This window comes from Lepidochelys olivacea (genome assembly GCF_965140295.1).
Source record: "Lepidochelys olivacea isolate rLepOli2 genome assembly, chromosome: 12".
NCBI classification, from domain to species: domain Eukaryota; kingdom Metazoa; phylum Chordata; order Testudines; family Cheloniidae; genus Lepidochelys; species Lepidochelys olivacea.
The window spans coordinates 4391554-4408415 of NC_140422.1; the positions used below are offsets into that span (position 1 = coordinate 4391554).

The 16862-nt window shown below is 55.9% G+C and overlaps 1 protein-coding gene across 1 annotated transcript in view; it reads left to right on the plus strand.

Moving 5' to 3' along the window:
• Window positions 1-14176, plus strand: part of EDC4 (enhancer of mRNA decapping 4) — a 55870-nt gene extending 41694 nt beyond the window's left edge. The window contains exons 19-29 of the mRNA XM_084644470.1: window positions 207-308; window positions 1163-1315; window positions 2610-2646; window positions 4008-4188; window positions 4748-4903; window positions 6120-6235; window positions 7880-8045; window positions 9103-9289; window positions 10483-10702; window positions 11492-11655; window positions 13193-14176. Coding sequence (XP_084500596.1) covers window positions 207-308; window positions 1163-1315; window positions 2610-2646; window positions 4008-4188; window positions 4748-4903; window positions 6120-6235; window positions 7880-8045; window positions 9103-9289; window positions 10483-10702; window positions 11492-11655; window positions 13193-13385 — 1675 coding nt within the window. The 3' untranslated portion in view covers window positions 13386-14176. The remainder of the gene's footprint in view (window positions 1-206; window positions 309-1162; window positions 1316-2609; window positions 2647-4007; window positions 4189-4747; window positions 4904-6119; window positions 6236-7879; window positions 8046-9102; window positions 9290-10482; window positions 10703-11491; window positions 11656-13192) is intronic.
• Window positions 14177-16862: the final 2686 nt, after the last annotated feature.

Here is a 16862-nt window from a genome sequence, read left to right on the forward strand (position 1 = left end):
CGCACCCAAGCATCTGACCCCCTCCCCTCCCAGACACCCACTATGCCAGGGCCGGGCTGTCAGACCCCACCAGTTCTGTGAACCCCCCAGCGGTGTGGGCTCCGAGCCCAGCCTGCTGTCAGCAGGCCCACCCCTGTGCAGGCAGTGGGATGAGCAGATAACCAGGCCGGGAGATGTTTCCATGATGGCGTTTCCCTTTCCCCCAGCCCAAGGGATGACGTTGCAGAGAAGCACAAGAGCTCTTCCTATCACAGGCACAGCTACCATCTGCTGCAGCACGACAGCCAGGATGCCAGCGCAGAGCAAAGGTACTGGCCCACGTGGCCCCGGCATGGACTCTGTTCATGCTGCATCTGTGCCTCTGTCCTTGGCAAGTCTTCATCTGCTTTGCCTCCTGCCCCCCAACTCTGACATGAGGGAGGCCATGAAACCAGTCCTACCCTGATAGCTTGGGCTGGCTTGCAAGATGCTGTCACCTGGGTCACGCTCTTCAGGGTCAGAGTGCTCGCTGGGTTGCTCGGGGGAACGTGGACCGAGCGTGGCTCGTGTCGCTTGGTCCAGTCATCAGTGCAAACCAACCAATGGGCACCGTTTGGTGGAGCCCAGCCCTTAAGTGTAAAGCGAGGTAGATCGAGTGCCCATGGACACTGCTGTGCTCTCCGAGATCCTGCCCAGTCATGGCCTGCCCTTCACCACCAGGGGCTGCTCCTACATGCCAAATTCTCACTGCCTTCAATGGGAGAGCTGCAGCCAGAGGTGGCAGGGTCAGCCCCCCCACCCCCACCCCCACCCCCCGTCAGTGGGTAGTTCAGTTACTGCCTGGACGGCCCTCGGTCTCTCCACGCTGTGGTTCTCACTGGGTTACGGCACCTTCAGCCGCTCGGCTTGAGAGGCATGTTGTGCTGGGTCCCCTCCCTAGTCAGCAAATTCCACACTGGGGAGCAGTTAGAGACCTCTGCAGCCCAGCCTAATGCAGAGACTACAGGTCTCATCATGCCATGCTTCATCTTGATCTGAGCAGCCTGGTTCCTTGGGTCAAGGTGGAGCGCTTCATGCTGGGCCCTGCGGACTCCTCTGGATTGACGACCTAGCCGGCTGTAGGGCAGGGGCTGGCTCTCCCCAGTACTGCTAGCAACCTCCTCTCCCTGATCTTCTTTTGCAGTGACCATGATGATGAAGTTGCAAGTTTGGCTTCTACATCAGGCGGGTTTAGTGCCAAAGCATCTGCACAGAGGCTGCCTGTGAAGGACTGGAAAGCCAAGGTGTCCCCTCGGGCTTCCCCCAAGCTCAAACGGAAGGGCAAGAAAGATGACGGGTACGCTGGGCTTCCAGGGCAGACAGCTGTGGGATTGGCAGCACAGGGTTGCAATCTGAGAAACCCACTAGCAGATAAGCTAGCCAGTGGTGCCCTAGAGCTGCTGCTGTCTGCGCACGGGGATCTGAGCTTTGTGAGCAGTAACCCGCCAACCCTGGTGAAAGCGCTGCATTGGCCATCACAGAGGGGCATGGGAGCGGGCTCTGTCCTGCCCTTCCGGGGGGGCTGCAGGGCCAGCACAGGCTTCAGAACTTGTGGGAGGCAGGCTCATTACAGTGAGATGAATGAGAGGGGTACACAGCCTCGTTTCTACTCCTGTGCTGCCCCATGGCAGAGCAATCTGCCCCACTTCGGGGAAGGCTCCTTCAGGATGGTCATTCTCTAAACGTTTTTCAGCACCCAGCATGACAGAGCTCTGATCTGGGTGGCTTCTAGGCCCAACCACAGTGGCCACATGCAGTAACATCTGGCAGCTGCCTGCTGTGTCTGTGTTTGAAACTTGACCGTATGAATGTGCTCTGGCTGAAACTTGATCAGCTGAAGGGTCAGCCCATGAGAAGGTGATCAGGTAGCACAGTCCAATGTGCTAAGTCCTGTGTACAGGAAAATCAGTGCAACCTCTGCAAATGGCTTTGTACTCCTGTGCTTTTCATACGGCTCCAGGGACTGGTTTGGAGCTGTCCTTGTGTATGTCATGATTGCAGACCACGGGCTGGGACTTTAGATTGTTGGTTGCAGGAACAGGAATCTCTGCTGAGAAATGCCATTTGCCTCCCATGTCCCAGTCCTTTTCAGACAACTGAATTGCTGCTGTCGTGCTTGCGGGCCATCCAGGCTGTGAGCCACCAGCACATGCCTCCCTCTTGCCAGGTTTGGATCAACATGGAGTCACGGGTTTGCAGGAGCCAAACTGGTCTCTCCTGCTTAACAAACCAAGTCCATGTTTTCTTTGTTCAGTCCATACTGCAATATATGGCTCCAGACAGTCCTTACACAAACTCTTTAAGAACTTCAAAATGTGCACCTGATCTTTTTCTATAAGAAAGAGAGAAAACTGCCATGTTGATGTTTGAGCAGATAACATCAGGGGAGTGACTTCTCTGTCCCCAAATTCAGTCAAGGCTCAACAGCCTAGGCTGTGGTCATGCTGTGTGAACAGCAGGGGAGCCAGTGACCCTCAGGCCAAAGGGCCAGGCCCAGTAGGTGCCCTGTGTCAAATCAGCCCACCTAGAGGAGCCGTGTAAGGGTCCCTTGAGTCTTACTCACTAGTAAGTAACTCTTCTTTTGATTCCAGGGATGTGACCCAGTCCCCAAGATCATGTGATCGCCAGGTTAGTCCCAGTGGGAATCCGACGCTCCATCACCTGCTTGCTTGTTAGCTAGCTCACTGATGACTTAAAGGAAAGCCCATCCCAGCTCCCTCAGCGTCTGTTGCAGAGCTTGGGGCCTGTGCTCTGTGAGCCGGCAGGGCATGCCAGCTGTGCTTTGCTGCTCACTAAGGCCCTGCAGAACTTGCTTAGCTCTGTGGCTTGCAGATGGTCTGAGAGGGGTGCCCAGACTTGATGAGACCAGTGGCTTCCTTTGCAGCTTGCCACATCTGATTCGCATATACGTGGTCCTGCTTTTTCCAATCCAACCTGCCCAGTCACAGCTCTGGTATTTGCTCCTGCGTGAGACCAATAGAAATCACTTTGAGTGCGCCAGCCGTGGGAGAACAAGGCATTCCTAGCCCCATTGGGACAGAGCAGCTCTGGCCTGTTCAAGCTCCTTATCTCTGCTGGTTGTACCTCCATGTCCAATGGAGAGTGTAGCGTGCTGGGACCACGTTTTAGGACTCATTGGGATGCCCTTGGGACACCGAGGGCTCAGCCAGCCTCTAGAGTGGGGTCTGCTGCCTGTAGCACCGGGTTTCAGATGGCTTCCCGCGAGGTTAAAGTCTGGCTCCAGCTGATGCGGGTGAAGCACCTCCGTAGATTCCAAGGTCAGAAGGGACCAATGTGATCATCTAGTCTGACCATCTGGATAATATGGGCCAGAGAATGTCTCCAAAATAACTTCCCCTTCCTCCAGGCATGGAGCTGGCCAGAGCCACTTCCCCTCCTGAGCTAGAGGAAGTGCCATGGTGCTGGCCCTGTGAATGGCAGTGCACCCCCCAAACAATGCATTGCTCCATCGTAAGTGCCCGAGGCCAGCTGTTTAAATCCCGGGGCTTTCCGCTTCTCTGACAGCAGAGACCTATATCCTCTAAGTGTTGTAGGCAGCTGCAGGGATCCAGTGAGAGGGGGCTAGGCTCTGGTTTGCACATGACCTTTGGGGAGCAAAAGATTTGGAGTTAGACAGCCTGGGAAGGTCTGGGCAGGGTTCGCTACCAGTCAGCTCAATCTCTTAGGTCATGGAAGAAACCTGGGACATGGTGTGTTTTGCGGTCTCATCGGTGTGCTCCTGTAAAGCCAAAGTGCTGATCCTATTGGAGATGGGGGGAATTGTGCCACTTGGCTTCCTTGAGGCCTGGGACTGGCCCTGAATCTTATCATGGTTGTGTTGAGCTTTGCTCCTGGGCTTAAGTGGTGGGTGAACTGGCCCTGGGTTTCCCTAGCAGGGGCTCAACCTCTCTGCTGACTTCCGATCTCAGTACAGATGCAGTGGCCAGTGGAGTCAGAGCGTATCATTTGGCTGCCTTGTCTGCAAACAGGTGACTGTCGAGTGCCAGGATGAGCTGATGTCTCTGCTGCGGAGCCAACAGAGGGAGCTCACAGAGCTGAGACAGAACCAGATGGAACTAATGCAGAGACTTACTGACCACCTGGATGCTGTGCAGAGCTCCCTCATGGGTCACATGGAACGAGTGATTGATTCTCAGCAAGAACAAGAGCGTATCCTTCCTGGCAAACCCCTCTCGGGGCCAGCATGCCACAGGGCCGGCCTTCTGGGGTGAGTGGTGCTGCAGGAGAGACATCATAGTTTCCCGTCAGTCGCAGCAGCCATATATCTGTACCATAAAATCACCTTGGAGTTCAGCAGTCACTGCTCAAGGGTGCCAGGGCTGGGATGGGGGGTTGCTGCAGTGCGGGGTTGGGGGGCACCGGAAGAGCTGTGTGGGGTCCCAGCACTCAAATAGCAGGGGATGCTGTGGTGCGGGGTTGATGGTTCTTGTCAGGTGCATGCTAGTGGCCAGCCTGCACTGCACCTGGTTCCGGTTACTGCTCTTGATCCCTCCCGTGGCCTGTTTGCTGGCAGGTGGGGTTATAAGAGCTAACACAACCATATCCTGGAGTCCCCCATTACCGAAGGCCCAAGCTTGCTCTTCTGGAAGCCGCAGGTGGTGCAGGAGATAGTATGTATCTGGTCAGTGCCCATCACCAGAGGAGAGGAGTGCCGGAATCGGAGGGGGCATCTCCTGGAGGCTGTTGCTCCTTAATGTGTGACCTCCAGAGCGGAGGCTGGACCGAGCTCTGACCGAGGGGCAGCAGCGGAACGGGCAGCTCCAGGAGCACCTGTCCCAGCAGCTGTCGCAGTCCCTCTCCACTGCTGCATGCAATCGCCTGGAGAGGACCATCCGCGAGGAGATGAAGAAGACAGTGCCCCAGTGTAAGTGCTGATGCTGGGTAGTTCATACGGCGTGGGCCTAGCAGGTAGGTGTGAAGCCGCATGCTGCAGGGCGGCGATAGGTGGCGCAGGACTGTGGATGTGGCATGCTTAGCCCTGAGAACCTCCTGGCATCGCAGACCTCTCCGGAGACGGGGATCTGTGATGGGCTCGCAGGAGCTCCTGGGGGAGGGATGTGCTGCTCTGGAAGGGGTCTTGAGCCATGTCTACATGGCGGGTGCTATCAGTGGCATAGCTATGGCACCACAGTATAGACACAAAGTAGAGCGAGGAGGGTTTTTCCATCCCTGTGGGAACTCAGTCTCCCCAAGCGACGGTAGCTAGGCTGACAGAAGCATTTGTCCATCGACCTACCCAGTGGTGGGCAAACTACAGTTCGGGGGCCACAACCGGCCCTCCAGACGTTTTAATCCAGCCCTCAAGCTCCCGCCGGGAAGCAGGGTTCGGGGCTTGCCCCGCTCTGGTGCTCCAGCCGGGAGCAGGGTCGGGGTCTTGCCCCACTCCGCACAGTTCCCGGAAGCAGGGGTGTGTCCCCTCTCCGGCTCCTACGCATAGGGGCAGCCAGAGGGCTCTGCACGCTGCCCCCACTCCAAGTGCTGCCCCCCGCAGCTCCCATTGGCCAGGAATTGCAGCCAATGGGAGCTGCAGGGGCGGCGCCTGCAGACAGAGCAGGGTGCAGAGCCGCTTGGCCGCACCTCCACGTAGGAGCCAGAGGGGGACATGCCGCTGTTTCTGGGAGCTGCTTGAGGTAAGTGCCACCCGGAGTCTGCACCCCTGACTTCCTCCCACGCCTCAACCCCCGTCGAAGCCCCAATCCCACTGCAAACCCCTGAGTCCCAGCCGGGAGCACCCTCCTGCACCCCCAACCCCTCATCCCCAGCCCCACCCCAGAGCCTGCACCTCGAACTGGAGCCCTCCCACACCCCAACCCCTAATTTTGTGAGCATTCATGACCCGCCATACAATTTCCATACCCAGATATGGCCCTCTGACCAAAAAGTTTGCCCACCCCTGACCTAGCCACATAGGCAGTAGGTTGGCAGAGCTGCGGTGCTCGAGGGTGGATTTTTCACACCCCTGAGAACGATGACCAGGCTCGAGGTGATTCTGGGTGCCATGGCCCCCTCCCACTGCTCGGCAAGGGAAAAGCCAAAGTGCTCGGGTGAACCTGAGTCACCTTTTCCTTTGTCACGCCCAGACATTTCCAAGAGCCTGGACCCTGTCACTGGCCAGCTGAGCAATACGATTGCCGCCAAGCTCACCGCTGTCGAGGGGACATTGAAGGAAAACATCACCAAGCTAGTGAAATCAAAGGTAAGGCCCAGACCAACAACCACCTGGCCATCCTGTGTTCCCCTTCTGGGGTGAGCCACTCACAGCTGACACGTTGCCTGCCCCTCAGCGGGGGCTCAACACAGTTTAGCTGCTAGCATAGGCAGATGAGACCCCTTGTCTGGATTGTTGAGGAGCCAGGCACCAGCTCCCGCCAGTCTCTCATCCGCTTCTTAGGCCTTGCTCTGCCTAGTTTCCCTGTCCAGGAGGGCACTGTGTGTTTGAATGCACGGCCAGCGATCATTCCTGAAAGTGCCTTCACCTCCCCTGGCAGCTGAAACAGGCTCAGGCCCAGGCCCAGGCGCCGTGCCTTAGTGTCGGGAACAGCCCCAGTGCAGCCAGCCTGGGTCGGCAAGTCTGCTTCTCCTGCACTTTGCCCCAAAGCCAGTGGGAGCCGTTGGCATGTGCAGGTGACGGGCAACCTGTTTGCTGGCCCTTCCAGCACCAGAGCTGCCTCTCAGCATTAGCAGGGAACAGGAAGCCAGGTGGGAGAAAGGTGTTTGGCACTTTGTGTTGTCGTCTCTCCGTCCCGTCGCTCGGATCTAGCCGGGTGGCAAGTGGTGGTGATGCAGGGCCAGGGGAAGCTGCTCTGTCCCTCATGTTTGGGAGTGTTTTTCCTAGTGGGGTTTTAACTGCGTTTTTCCAAGTGGAATCTCCTGTTTCCTACCCGTGTGTTGAATCAGAGCCCCATCCATGTAATTCCTCTCTGCTCACGAGCATTTGCAACCACCTCCAGAGTGTCTGACAAGCACGCGATCCCCCCGTCAGACTAATCACTAATGAAGATGTTAAGCTGGGGACTAACCCCACCTCCTAGGGTCCCCCAAGACTTGGCACAGTGCCATTTTATTCATTAACCCCCCCACACCGCACCACCAAAGTTCACACACTGCCATGATCCTTGGTTTATGGCTATCCAGCCGCTTTCTCTCAGACTGCGTTGGTCTAAGCCAGCAGTTCTCAAACTGTGGGTCAGGACCCCATTTTATTGGGGTCGCCAGGGCCAGTATTAGACTTGCTGGGACCTGGGGCTCAGGCTCCAGCCCCCTCTCCCCCGGGGTCATATAATAATTTTGTTGTCAGAAGGGGTTGCGGTCCAATGAAGTTGAGAATTGCTGGTCTAAGCTGACCTGAGTGAATCCCAGAGTCATAGTTCATGCCACTTGGTGCTTGCGCTCCCTTTGCCCCAAGATGGACAGCAACTTTCCTCCCTCGGTGTTAGTGGGTTTGCCGTTTCCAGGCTCCCTCTGCTTTGTGTGTGGAAGATCACTGCTGTGTTTGCTCTTCTTCACTCCTTCAACTCTGTTCTCACGGCTGCTCGCCAGCTCCCTGCAGCTCCCTGCCTCAGCGAGAGCTAGCAGGTTAAGGGGGAAGAGCCACCCATGGAGCTAAAGTACCAGGAAACCTGGATGTTCCTTCGGGCGCACTCGTTCAGATCCCCCAGCCATCAGATCATAGTGTTAACACTTAGGCTTGGTGGGCTCGTGGCCCAGGGCAAATGGACGGGGGGTTAACTGCTTCTGGCTTGTCCAGGGACTTGCAGATGGGTTGGGGGAGGCGAAGTGCCTCCATCCTAGGTGTGCAGCAGGAAAATGCTAAACTCAGGGTCTCCTGTGTTCTTGGAAGAACCTGACAGATGCCGTTGCGAGGGCAGCGGCGGATGCTCTGCAGGGGCCCATCCAGTCGGCGTACAAGGAAGCGTTCCAGAGCGTTGTGTTGCCAGCGTTTGAGAAGAGCTGCCAGTCCATGTTCCAGCAAATCAACGACACCTTCAAGCAGGGGACGCAGGAATGTGAGTCCTGTTGGAAACCGAGATCTGCCCTCATGTAGTGTGGTTCCTCGTCAGAGAGCTTTACGGAGAATTACTGCTCCTCACGGCCTCTCTATGAGGAAGGGAAGTGTAATCCCTCTTCTACAGATGGGAAAACTGAGGAAGGGGTGAGGGGAGCTTGAAGAGGACATTAAAAGCTCAGATTAGATCTGGGGTGTGCCTGGCTCCCAGTCCTGTAGGCAGACTGCTGGGCCGCATCTCTCGTTCTGCCGGCAAGATAGCCTCACTGTACCAGCCATTTCTCTTGCTCAGCTGCAGGGTAGGACCATCTCCACACTGGACCCTGTCTGTCAGTGGTCAACCTGGGATGCTGCTGGAGGAAGTGAACTCCCCTGGGCACCCCAGGATGGCTGGGGGGACTGTGTAGTGCTGCATAAGGGACTCTCGTCCCTGCCTGTCTGCACCCCCTCAGTGAGCCAAGCCTTGGAGCTTGTTCCCCAGCGTGCTGTCGGGTAACGTACTCCTCTGACCCCAGCTGACGTGCACTGCTGGACTCCAGCCTTTCTGGTTGGTTCTGCACCTTTCCAGCCATTCGCCTAGCGACATGTTCCCCAGGTCAGCAGGGCCCCTCCCTGCCCTTGTGAGCTCTCAAAGGCTGCTGCTCCTTTGCAGAGCTTGCATCCCCATTGCCTTTGATCAGACCATCTTCTGAACCTCAAAATCCATCACGAAATAGCCCCTTTGATCTCTGCAGGCCTCCCCTCTCCTGGCTCCAGCCTAGGAAATGTCCCCAGTGCCTGTCCTGTGGCCTTATTGGTATTGAGCCTCTTTGCCAACAGTGGGCTCTAGTATATGCTCTGCCCCGCCCTGCCCGACGGAACAGCCCAGCAAAGCCCAGCCACTCAGAACCTGTCGGGTTTGCTGTTCTGCCAGGCGCATGGCCCTTTGCTCCTGATGGGGAGGAGGCTGGAGGTCACAGATCACACACAGGGTTTGGTAGCCCCCCCTAGTAGCTGGGCTCTGCTGGGGGATGGTGTGGTGATTGGCAGCGCTCTGAGGGACCGTCTGACTGTTGCAGATATCCAGCAGCTTGAGACTCACATGAAGAACAAGAAGGCGCGAGACCAGGAGGCCCGAGACTCCATGCTGGGCCAGCTCCGTCAGCTGATCAGCACCTTCCAGAGCAGCACAGATCAGCTGGCCTCCACCATCACTAGCAGCGTGCACACCGAAGTGCAGCATCAGCTGCATGTCATTGTGGGCAAGTAAGTCAGGCATTGGGTCTGGGGCTTCTGCTGGATTGGACATGCAGGAGGAATGGGCAGGGACCGGGGGGGGGGGGGCAAAGAGTCCATGGCATGCTGCCCTGTGGGGGTGCAGCATGTGACGTTCTGCTTTTCAGCAGGCGCTTCGGCAGGCTTGTGCGACTCTGCTGCTCTCAAAGGCACAGAATGGGGCCACGCTGGCTTGTGGCTCGCTCTGTAACATGCAGCTGCCTCTTCGTTCTAAATGGAAGCTTGGTCCCTGGCATGCACACGCTGCCACTCGGGCAGAGCCCTGGGCACACCGTGGGGCACGGCAACTCCCTTCCACAAGGACTCTGATTTGACGCTGCTGTTTGCAGCATCTCCCTGATGCGCCATGTCCTCAGCCAGCCTGGGGGAATCCCTCACTCTCCCCCCTGTTCTGCAGCAACGCATGCCTTGACATCTAGGGAAACCCCAGCAGTGAAACAAACTTTCAGGTGGGCGAGCTGATCCTCGACTCTCGCTGTCGAGAGACCTGGAGGGCAGCGTCCCTGCGTGTTTCCAGCCAGCACAGCATGTACCTTCCCAGAGAGAAGATTTTCCTGTCCCCCTGGGAAGTCTCCACTGGGTTCCAGGGAATCTCCGCTGGTCTGACATGGCTGCAGCTGGCCAGAGTTTTGCCCTTTATGCCCATTATGAGCTGGGGCCCGTGTCCCGGAAGACAGGTGTCCACATCTCAGAGAGCACCCTCTCCATTGGCACTAACTCTCCCTTATCAAGGGCTTGAGTGGGGACTTGGCTCCCCTGCATCTTTCAGGTGTTCCTTTCAGAGTGCATGGGTCAGTGGGGGAACTAGCCCCGCTGTGTGTGGTGGGACTGCTTGGGCAGGGATCTCTACAACCTGTCACCAGCACCAGACGCATGCAGAAGTTCAAACATCTGCTCGCTAAGGAATGGGGGAGAATGGGGCCCTGCGAATGCCTCTCCTACAGATTCCTAGCCCCGGGCGCCTGTGCAGGGGCTCTGCCGAATTCCAGGTATTTAGTGTCTGTGCCTGGGCACCGAAGCCCTTCATATTAACCCTTGGGGCTCATGCCAATGTAAACTGTGAGAAGCGCCTATGCTGATAGCTGGAGCCCTGCTTGACCAGCGCGAGAGCAGCGCAATCCCTGGCAGCTCCATCCTGTTCTCACACCTCCCTCTGTTTCTAGCATGCAGGACTCTATTCTGACCCAGGTGCAGAGGGTTATCAAGGGAGAGGTGAGCCTGGCCATGAAGGAGCAGCAAGCGGCCGTCACCTCGAGCATTGTGCAGGCGATGCGCTCCTCAGCAGGCACGCCCATCCCCTCTGCTCACCTGGACTTCCAGTCTCAGCAGACTCACGTCCTGCAGCTGCTGCAGCAGGGCCGCCTCAACCAGGCTTTTCAGCAGGTACGCAGGCTGCCATGTAGGCCTGATCCTCCCAGAGGCGCCAAGATGTGTCCCCTGGCTCTGCCCAGGTGAGGAGATGGCCCCTTGTGCTGCTGTAGCTCCTCAGGAGCTAGGCTTTGCTAAGGCTCCCCCAAGGTGGGCAGCTCTGGCCACTGCAGCATTGTGGAGCTGGTGCTTCCCGTTCTGACAGCAGTGGGGTGGGGCAGGTGAAGGGTTAACTGTGAAAACGTAGAAAGCCTTGTAGTGCCGTGTATTAAAGTAGCTGATGTGCTTGACCCCAGCGTACCAACACCTGTAAGTGCAGGGCACTGTTACTCTGCCACTGAACCAGCAGGGGGCGCAGAAAGAACAGTAGCGTCTAGGTTCCTCTCCAGGTCCCACGTGTGATCTGAGCACCATCCTACCGTGTGCCAGGCCCCATCGGTCTGGTTTCCCCTGCCCAGCGCTCTGAACAAACGCAGGCCATGCTCGTGGTGTTCCTGGGAGCGAAGGGCTAAATGCATGGACGGTGGAGGCAGTGCAGTGAGTGACCTCCCCGCACCACTGGGCTGAAGCCTGCAGACTCAATCTGCTGCTCCAGTCCTGGGGCTCCTAAGTGGAGACAGCTGTCCTTACCACGTGTGGTGCAGCCGAACTCCTTTCAACTGGTGTGCTGAGTGAGCAGAGATCTCTGGGCAGGAAGGCCTGCTTTCAGCTGTGCCCAAGTATGCAGCAGGGCCTCCTCCCTCCATTGTAGTGCTCCTCAGTCCCCCTCCACCCCACATCTCTAAATACATACGTTTCTCGTAGACTCTCACAGCAGCTGATCTGAACCTGGTCCTATATGTCTGTGAGACGGTGGATCCTCAGCAGGTGTTTGGACAGCACCCATGTCCGCTCTCCCAGCCCGTCCTCCTGTCTCTCATTCAGCAGCTCTCCTCGGATCTGGGCACCCGCACCGAACTGAAACTGAAGTAAGTGTCGGTCCGGAGCGCCGCCCTGCCCCACCCTCTAGCGACAGGAATAGCAGTGTGTCTCTCCAGATTGGTTGTAGACAAGTACCAGGCAATGCTCATTCTGAGGAACAACTCAAACTCCTCCGGCATGTTACTGGCTTCTCCGCTCAGGAGAAGACCAGAGCATCGTCGTGGACAACTCAGTGAGAGGCTCTGCTCAGAGCACAGGCTGAAAAATAACGGCGACCCAACTATAGGGTTTGCTTTAGCTTCCATCACCAGTGTACCTAAGTGCTGAGTTGGGCTGTTTGCTGAGTGTGTGTATATGAAGACGAGAGGCTCTAAGCCAGTGATGTGCCCTCCCCCTGAATCCTGTGCTCAGTTCTGGTCACCCCACGGGAAAGTAGGCTTAGCCACGGTTTGGCAGTCTCTGGGGCAGGGCTCCTGGATTCTGGGGCACTTCAGTGTGACAGCCTGGAGGTTCAGAGAAATGAAAATGTGGAGGTGTCTGTTGAACTGAATCCACTAATGAACAGGACAGCCAGCGCAATTCGCCTGGGATGATTTGATAGTTAATATAACTTTATGCTGCCCCGTGATCTTTAATTTCCATGTGCCGATGGTGCCTGGTGGAAGTTATCAGAGGGAGTGTTGGTAGATAGCAGTTTGGGACTTTGGGTTTTTACTAAAGTGCTCCGCAGTGAAGTCGTTAACACTTTCAGGTAATACTGACATCTTTAGATTTCAGAGTCAACTTCCCACTTAGCCTGAAGCAGTGACTCTCAGGGGTGGGAACTGGCTCACTAGCTGACTCTTAGGCTGCGCAGTGTGAAGGTTTCCCTCACAGCCATGAGGGCAGGAGACGTAGCTCTCTACTAGGACAGCAGAGATCCTGGAGCAGAGAGGATCTGATTCCATGATTGCAGAGCAGCAGGGCACATGGCCTCTGAAATAAAAAAGCTTGAGAAGGGCAACAGAAATGTCTGGAAGCCTGGAAAGGCAAATTCCCCTAGGACTTGATAGAGGGACTTCGAAAGGGGAGATCTGGCCTTTGATTCCCACAACAGTCCTAAGTTGGCTCTATGGGAGGACACAATACATTGCTGTCTGGGTCAAGGTGATTTCCTGCCATACTCTTAGATTTGATGATAGTGCTGCTTCCTGCCTGAGGTTCGGTCTGCTTTCACCCTTCGTTCCCTGTTTGGGGCTTGAGAGCTGCGTAGGTCACATGTTGCCCCAGTGCCAAATAAAGCTCACATTCTGCTTCACGCCGTGAAAACACCACTGAAGAAACTCCTTGTGCTTTATAGATCCGGTACAAAGTGCAGTCCAGGCAGAGTTCTAGCCGGTGAGTCCAAGCGACCAGGCTGCACGTGGCACGCAGGGAGCTGTCTGCCAGCTGCCCCGTGTGCTGAAGCGGGGGCAGCCTTGGACTCCTTGCTAAGAGACAAATCAGGAGCTAGCTACCTGAGCCGGGGCAGGGGAGACAGGAGGTGCCTGCACATTCCCTGGCTGAAGTGGAGTCGTAACCCTGGGCTTTCCTTTCTCCCCTCAGTTACCTGGAGGAGGCGGTGATGCACCTGGACCACAGCGACCCCATCACCCGAGACCACATGGGGTCGGTCATGAACCAGGTGCGGCAGAAGCTCTTCCAGTTCCTGCAGGCGGAATCTCACAACACCCTGAGCAAGCCGGCCCGCCGCCTCATGATCATGCTTCAGGGCTTGGTCACCCCCAGCATGACCTAACGGCGCACGGCTGCCCTGCGGGTTGCTGCCGGGGAGCCCGCCCTGCAGAGCCAGTAGTTACTAACCCCGTGTGGCTTGTGTTAAGAGCTCTTGCCAGGGAAATCTGTCAGCAAATCAGTGTGTGGTGTCTAAGGCAAGCCTGCTCGTCGCTAAGGCTAACGCCAGCTGTGTATAGCCCCAAATAATCACTCCACGCTCACTTGGCTTATTTTCTTAAACAGCCTCTTCTGGGAGCTCTGGGCCTCTCAGCACCCACCCCCATCCATCCCTGAGTCACCACCACCTGGTCACATGGCAGCACGGCCATTCCATTTCTTCCCCCTTTAGTTGGGCGTTTGCTCCCAGGAGTGGAGGAGAGGGGAGCGGGGATGGGGCTGGCCATGCACCCCTCACTCCCGGGAGGGGTCCCAGGCTGCCGTCCAGGAGCCCACAGAATCCTTCTCAGCCAGTTAGGCGGCTGACTCCCCAATGCTGTAGGGCGGGTGGAAGGGGGAAATGGTTTCTGTTAGCCCCTTGGTTCCCACAGTGACACTGGCCGAGCAGCAAGAAGCCTGGCTAGTCCCCCATGCAGGGCAGGTCTGGTGCCAGCAGGGGGCAGTGCGTGCACATCTCCTGCATTGGTTCTGAAGGGCAAGCCAAGCGGGGCTCTGGGGCAGTTTGGTCAGGGAGCATCATGCTGTGAGCCCCTCTGGGCTGTTCTTTCCGTGTGCTGGAGCATGTCCAAGGATCCTTTAAACCCGTTTTGTTTTTTTTCTTTTTATCTAAAATTTGAATCTTTCTTTTTTGAATAACATTAAGAAACGTTCAATAAATGACTTTTGGAAAAAAACAAACTACTAGCGTTGCCTCTGTTCTCGTCCCTTTGCACGGCATCTCGGGACAGCTGCTCCCCTGTTGGGGCGGAGGGACCCTTTAGGAGAGCAGCAGTGAGATTCTTTGGGAGGCCGTGGGATCTCGTGGCTGCAATGCGGGAACAGGGGGTGAGGACTGCTGGGTTCTCTCCCTGAGTCTGCATCCAGCTTGCTGTTCGACTAGCTTTGACCTGCCTGATCAAAGCCACTAGTGTAATGGGGACAAGACCTTGCTCCAAGGAGGCGGCCCATTGATTGCTGTCTGTGAAGTGCCTGATACCAGCTGCGCCACTGTCATTTAGAGCTTTGCTGCTCTGATGCTGACCTGTGCTCAGGAGCAGTGGCTGGGTCCAGGAACACCCTCTGGGGCAGGGCTGGGTCTCCTTCAGGCCCCTGCAGCCGGGGAAGAGCAGTTCATCAGCCTTAGGGCTCATCCCCACTTGAAGCTGCAGCATTTCAGTGTAGACGCTTACCTGTGCCAATGGGGAAGGGGTGGGGGCTCTCCCATCAGTGTAGTTAATCCACCTCCCCGAGAGGCAGTAGCTAGGTCAATGGAGAATTCCTCCATCAATATAGTGGCATCTACACTAGGAATTAGGTTGGCTTAACTAAGCTGCTCCGGGGTGTGGATTTTTCACACCTGTGAGTGACGTAGGTAGGTCGACCTAATTTTTAGTGTAGACCAGGCCTGATTAATACAGTAATTTCATGAGTCACCTGAGCGGGGACATCTGTGTCCTGCACCCTGCCTCCGCCCCAATGCACCCCTAGCCAGCTGCAGGCATGAGACACCACCTGGCTCGCTCTGGCTGGCCGGAACACAGTGATCTGCCAGTGTTGCTCTGCAGCTCCATCCAGCCCGGCTTGGCTAGCATGTGACAGCTAATCCCAGCCTCCATGCAGCCGCTCTTCCTGGTCAAGCTGACGGGAGCATTGCTGCGTGGCAGAAACCTGCAATACTTTGTAGGAACTGGAAGCAAGAGAAGTTCCTGCACGATGCGAACCCTGAAGCTGTGCCTGGAGACATGGAGCCAGCCCCACTGTAGGCAGGCAGTGGCAGCTGCCCCATCCCCCCTCGTGGTGAAAATCTCTGCCATGTGGAGGACTCTTGCCGGCTGTGGGGAATGCGGGGATCAGATCTTACACAACGGCAATCAGCTGGGGCAGGCCTGGCCACAGTATTCCGGCTGCTGCTCGGGGGGTTCTTGCAGCTCGATAAATCAAAAAGGCTTTAAGGATTAAAATACTGGGCAGGAAACCCTTGGGCTCCCAGCTGACTGTACATACAATGCACGAAGAGCCCCTGGGCCTAGTCACTCTCCAATCCCCAGAGCCAGAATGGGCTGGCCAGGTCACCTAGCCAGCCCCACCCCATCCTGGAAAGGGCCAGCAGGATCAAAACCCAGAGCAGCCTTGAACAGCTGTGGTAATGGGACTCCAGTGCCCCCTTCCAGCCACATCACCTGCCTTGGAGTTACAGCCTGTTACTACAATAACCGCCCCCTCCCCTCGCCAGTCTGCCTGGTCTGGTCTTTCTCCCCTCCCCTGTGTTGTTTGCACAGTCTGTCCCCTTAATCTCTTCCTAGCTGATACCCTCTAATCCTTTTATCAGCCGTGCCCTCCTTTGTTGGAGTCTCTTAAATTTGTCAGTCTTTTCCTTTCAGAAGGGTGAGATTTGCTGGGGGGTCCTTTGCCAGGCTGCAGAGAGGGCAGGATGGGCTCTGGGGCCTCTCCCGTTAAAACCCCGTCCCATGCAGCCCCACAGAGAGTGGGCATTTTTAGCTGTTGGACTGAGCCCATCTCCAAGAGCTTTGTTGGCATTCCAGTTACTGGAGGCCCCTTACAGTACAGAAATGAACTAACTTCTTTACTGAGTTCCTCTTAACTTGTGCTTCATTTGCAAATTTCATTCATCTAACAAGGAAGGGGAAAGAAGTGTGGGTTTGAACTCGTAATTCCCTGCGTTGTAACCAGAGGCCCGGACTTGACATGACCCACAGTCACCTTAGCGTAACCTGCAGCCATCTACGTTTAGCCACCATAAATTGAAAACAAAAGCTAGAGTCAGGAGAATTCGGCCTTGATGTAGGCAGACAGATAGATAGAAATGTAGTAGCTGCAGCATTACGAACAGGGATAGATAGATATTCACAGTCATGAGAATGGGAGCCCTGAGTGTCTGCAGCTTCTTCTTGATAATAAAAAGCACAAGGGTTTGCTGTTGCAAGGCTATCCCACTAATGAGCGTATAGATAAGCAGACCTTGAAAAGATTTTGCTAATTTTGAAACCAACAAAAGCTAATGAGTAGGTGGTCTTAGGTATGTGAATCTTTGTATACTGAAAATAATTGGTTAGTGTTTTGCATAGCTATGCTTGGAGTAAAATAATTGGTTATGACATAGATAAGAGAAACCCTCATGTTAACTATGTAACGGGGGTCAGGAAATAAGCACATTGGACCTTTACTCTGGGATACAGCTCAAGACTAAAGCTGCTAGGATTTTTAACCCCTGCATGACTAGACTGTGTGGAAGCCAGAGTCCCAGATGAGATCAGACCCTGACTGCCCATTGGGAAACATCAGTCTGCTTTATTGGGAGTGGTCAGCATTAGATGCTTGGCAT